The sequence below is a fragment of the Austrofundulus limnaeus genome, unplaced genomic scaffold, assembly GCF_001266775.1.
Source record: "Austrofundulus limnaeus strain Quisiro unplaced genomic scaffold, Austrofundulus_limnaeus-1.0 Scaffold219, whole genome shotgun sequence".
NCBI classification, from domain to species: domain Eukaryota; kingdom Metazoa; phylum Chordata; class Actinopteri; order Cyprinodontiformes; family Rivulidae; genus Austrofundulus; species Austrofundulus limnaeus.
The window spans coordinates 544449-549552 of record NW_013952621.1 but is presented as its reverse complement, the minus strand read 5'-3'; the positions used below and the strand labels follow the sequence as shown (position 1 = coordinate 549552).

Here is a 5104-nt window from a genome sequence, read left to right as displayed (position 1 = left end):
TCAGCGAGGCTTTAGGCCTGCTGGAATTAAAAATAAGTGTTTTTAAATTGTGTAATGTTTAATTTCTAACAAACTGAAGTACTTGTATCAGTTTGAGAAAATCTGGAACCTTGAATACGTGATGTATGAATTAATAATAAAGAACATTCACTGAAACACACACTCACAGGCTGTGTCCAAAAYGACAGGCCGGRTCCTCCGGAGGACCCAGACTCCCCAGTCGCGGCGGGCCGGGTCCTTGGTAGACCGGGAAGATCGGAAAAAAAGAGGCTGTGAATTTGGACGGTCTAGCCTCCCCTCCTTACCCCGGCGTACGTCATGTCACCTAGCAACTGTGACGACGCTAAACAAGCAAACTTAAATCAAAACTAGAAAAATATCAATACATTAGCATTATTAATATCACAAAACTATAAAATTAACTTAAAAGTATCATTTGAAGAACTAATTGACCCGCTGTAGGTTCATGTTTGTTTCGCGTTTTTTATGACGAAAAAATAATATTTAAAAACACGTCTATACAAATGATAAAAGTATTAGAATTACAACCGCTAATTTTTAAAAAAATTTATATCGCCATATTTTTATTTAAAATGTATTCTTTTCTCTCGCTTCGTCCGCCATTACTAGCTTAAACAAATCTCCGGTCGGGCCGCAATGCATTATGGGATACGCTGGGCCGGGAAGGATCCATCAGACGTGTCCTTCGATTCGGGGAAAAAGAAGGACGTATTTGTCGGCCGCATCGGAGGAGTCTTCGGTTTTGGACGTCCTTCGTCGCKGCGCTGTGACGTATGCGGCCGACGAATTCGACCTTCGGAGGACCCGGCCTGTCGTTTTGGACACACTCATAATATCCACTCTTCAACACTCAAAAGCACAAAAAGCAGCMGTCACCTCCCCCTTCAACCCAACATTCACACTTTTCAGCACGGTAACACTGTAATCACTGCACACAGACAGCTGAGTCTTGGCCGAACATTTAATGCTTAGCAAAAGTGTCGTAAGCTACAACGAATCCACGGTGGCACACAGGAGAAGCACTTGCAAAAAGAACACCTTTAGGAAAACTGTAGAAAAGTTACACAACAGTATGAAATATCCACTTTGATAAAAACTGTACTTGTTTGGCACTCAGAAACTTTTCTTTTGTTTGTTCTTTTTAAGAAAGTCAACCGTTGTTTTAGCTGACGAGCAAGTCACGGCATTTTTTTGAAATTTTAGTTCATTCACTTTCTCTGCTGTTTGCTGGTGCAAATATTTTATCCCAATGTCAGAAATTCATAAATATACATTCAAACGTAGCTGTGCTGCCGTCACTTTAAAGATGTTTAATTGAACACACCGAACAGGAACACATAATGAAACAATTAGGAAGGTTGTTAAAAAAAAAACTTTTCAAAAATGTGAGAAGAGCTTTTTAAAAAAATGTTTTCTATGCCTTCAGGCGAGACAGCATGCAAGTTACAACTGCTTATTATTAACTGTCAATCAAACAGGTTTTTTTTTTTCAGCTCAGGTGCACACAATAAAGCTCATTGTGGAAAAAGCTAGTTCAGATGTCAGACTACAGCACACAAAGAAAAAAAAACGATTGGAGGATGTGAACTCTGCAAACGTGTTTTTCTCACTACTGTCTTTATGTCTCGGCTGACAGGAAACAGTAAGAGGAGCTGAAGTCGTCTACACGCTGGCTCTCATTGGCTCGAGTGACGGAATGCATGCGTTGTTGTTTTTTTGTGTTTTTTTTAATCGGCTACCAAAAATTATATATATATGTAAAAAAAAAAAGATGTACTTGTAGTGAGCAGGCGGCAAGAAGAGCAGAGTGGATGTGGTTACTTTTTACAATACGCTGGAAGAAAGACCTCACCTTCTGTCACAGCTTATGTCGCTTCTTTCACTTCATAATAATAATAATAATAATAAAAAACATCCCAGAAGCATTGCCTGCCTGTTTCAGCTCTCCTGGACGCGCACCTTCTTGGGCGTCGGAGCTCGTGACGTGAAAGGGAGGAGGGGTGGAGGAGCTCAGGCCGTGTCGTGGAAAAGGATGGGCTTCACCATGCCTGACAGGATCTTGGGCACGTGGACGCTGACGATCTCGGAGATCATCTCTGGGAAGTTCACGCGCGTCTGCAAGGACTGGGCTTGGATGAAGAGATCGTAGGTGAATTGGTGCAGCTTCCTGACAATCTGAGATGAAGAAAAGACGTTTTAGATTTAGAATACAAGGTTAAGGGTAGAAAGAAAAAAGAGCAATAATGTCACAGAGAGGACAAACGAGGAACGCTGACGGTTGTAATTGGACACTCGAGAGAGGTGGTTTCCTCTGACGCTTCTTAAGCTCCACCGACGGGAAAATATCAGAAATATCTCGATCAGTTCTGGTCTTGTGCCTAGAGGCCTCAGGCAGACAATCCCTGGCTGCTTTCCAGCTCATGAGGCACAGCGCCGAGCATTTAGGGGACAAAAGTGCTGCGGCTCTGCTCGCTGCAGGAGGGAGCTTCAGAGCGCCTCACTCCACCAGCCGCTCCCCACATCAACCATCTCAGGACTGTCTTTTCTGGCTGCTAATTATTTTAACTTAAGTCCATAAAGCTGCTCCGGGAGGAAGACGGTTCATCCGCGCCCCCTAGTGGTGGAACACCTGCTGTGAGCAGGACTTAATGCCTTATTCTGGATTCAACACGTGTGGCTGTGTGCAGAAAGTGATTCCTGCAGACTGAGCTGCTGTCCCTCATGGCCAGGAGACATTATGCAAATTAAAGCCCAAGCATTTTTTTAAAGGAATGCATTTCGCCCGCCACTTCTCATGTGAGAGATTTAAAATAAAATCAGTTCAATTGACAGTTGTAGATGTTTTGGTCGAACCTTGAAAATGACGTACCTCGTGGAATTTTGAAGTTTTGTGTGATCTGTGGGCTTTTGGAGCATGTGTTGCGAATAACTCTCAGCTACTACCATGCCAAATTTGGGCTCAAAATCTGTAGAATTCACTGAAGTATAGCCAATTGTGTGTTTTTTAAATTTAGCTGGCTGTGGCAGCCATCATAAACCAGGTTAACTCCAAAGGTTAAACAGTTTTAGTCAAACATCCAATGTTTACATTTTGATTGACTTTTTGAAATCCATCCATTGGTTCATGAGATATTTTGCTAACAGACAAACAGGACAGAGTCCAACCGTTAATGCCACAGTGTTAAGCAAGTATGTTGAGCAATAACTTGTGCTCAAAGCACAGGTTGAGGATAACTCTCAGCTACTACCACAGCAAACTATAGCTCAATWTCAGTAAACTTGACCATGTTTKAGCTAATTTTGTGTGTTTTAAATTCAGCTGGCTGTAGCAGCCATCTTAAAACGTGTCAACTCCAAAAGTTAAACAGTTGTAGGCGTACATCCACTGATTATTTTCTGATTGATTCATTGAAATCCATCCAGTGGTTCATGAGATATTTTGCTAACAGACAAACAGGACAGAGTCCAACCGTTAATGCCACAGTGTTAAGCAAGTATGTTGAGCAATAACTTGTGCTCAAAGCACAGGTTGAGGATAACTCTCAGCTACTACCACAGCAAACTATAGCTCAATTTCAGTAAACTTGACCATGTTTGAGCTAATTTTGTGTGTTTTACATTCAGCTGGCTGTAGCAGCCACCTTAAAATGTGTCAACTCCAAAAGTTAATCAGTTGTAGGCATACATCCACTGATTATTTTCTGATCGTTTCATTGAAATCCATCCAGTGGTTCATGAGACACTTTGCTAACAGACAAACAGAACTGAGGCCCACAATTTTTCAGAGTTTTAGCCTTTTTTTGTTTTGTTTTGTTTTTTAAGGTCAGAGTGGCAGCCATCTTGAATTTATTCCAAAAGTAGAAGTTCTGATGTCGATGAAACTGAAGATTAATTCAAATCTGTTCATGAGATATTTTGCTAACAAAGTTGATTCTAATCCTGAAAGGCATGAAATACTACCACACCAATGTAACCATGGCAAACATCACTCAGTGTATAAATACAGTCATGTTCCCAGGCTCTTTAGGACTACATGATGAATATGTGAGTGCAAAAAAAAAAAAAAAAAAAAAAAAAACAGCTCACAGTACGTCCGTCATGATAAATAAGCTCTCAAAGTGATTCATTTCAGGTTTTACTGATGGAATTTCTCTTGGCTACATTTCCTCCCAGATGTTTTTTTTTCTTTTTTTTTAAATTGACACGTTGGATTGATGGTAAAAAAAAAAAAAACACAAACCGTGACCCTTTAATCTGGCTACGCATTCTGAGAGTCATGAAGTTTTTACACTCGCCATTTCCTTTACCCAGACTTACAAAGATAAACTACGCTGACAGAAACGTCTGGGTGTCGGGCCTCTTTCAGTCGAGGAGAACAATTGTTTTTACTTGTCTTAGATTTTATCTGAGCATTTTCAGATTTTTTTGCGTCATATGACAGTCGGAGCAGTATTTTTAGATACATTGTCTCATTAGACGCCAGTGCATAAATTACAAAAGTTCAATTTTCTTGCAAAAATAGTTCTTTACTTGTGCAGATCATTAAAAAATGGGATAAAACCAGCCTTTATAATCGCACAATGGGAGTTTCTCGAGGCCTCATTATTATCACTCATCACTGAAAGGTGCCTGTGTTTGTCTGTTAGCAAAAAATCTCATGAACCACTGCATGGATTTGAATGAAACGTCCAGGAACTCACTAATGGGTGTCCGACTACAACTCATTAACCGTTGTTGTCAGTTTAATTTGATGTGGCTGCAGCAACTAATCCATCCTAGAAAAACACAAAAATGGCTACAACTCAGACAGTTTTACAGACACTAATCGTGGTCGTAGCTGAGAGTAAACAAGTCTGCAGGTGCACATCAGTTCTCAAGTCAATGTGAAACCAGAGCTGACAAAATTAGGACCAAGTGATGAAGGGAACAAAAATTGAGAGGGAAAAGGGAGCAGCCATGTTTGTTTCAAATTACAGCGGGTAAAATAAGTATTGAACACGTCAACATTTTTCTCAGTAAATATATTACTAGAGGTGCTAATGACATGAAATTTTCAACAGTGTTGGTAACAACCCAAGTGATC

At 40.5% G+C, this 5104-nt stretch overlaps 1 protein-coding gene across 2 annotated transcripts in view; it reads right to left on the bottom strand.

Moving 5' to 3' along the window:
* Positions 1–968: 968 nt before the first annotated feature.
* The window catches only part of LOC106525227 (androgen receptor), a 20126-nt gene continuing 15990 nt past the window's right edge, over positions 969–5104 (bottom strand). For both annotated transcript variants that reach the window (XM_014019383.1, XM_014019384.1), the window contains exon 9: positions 969–2196. In XM_014019383.1, coding sequence (XP_013874837.1) covers positions 2032–2196 — 165 coding nt within the window. In that variant the 3' untranslated portion in view covers positions 969–2031. The remainder of the gene's footprint in view (positions 2197–5104) is intronic.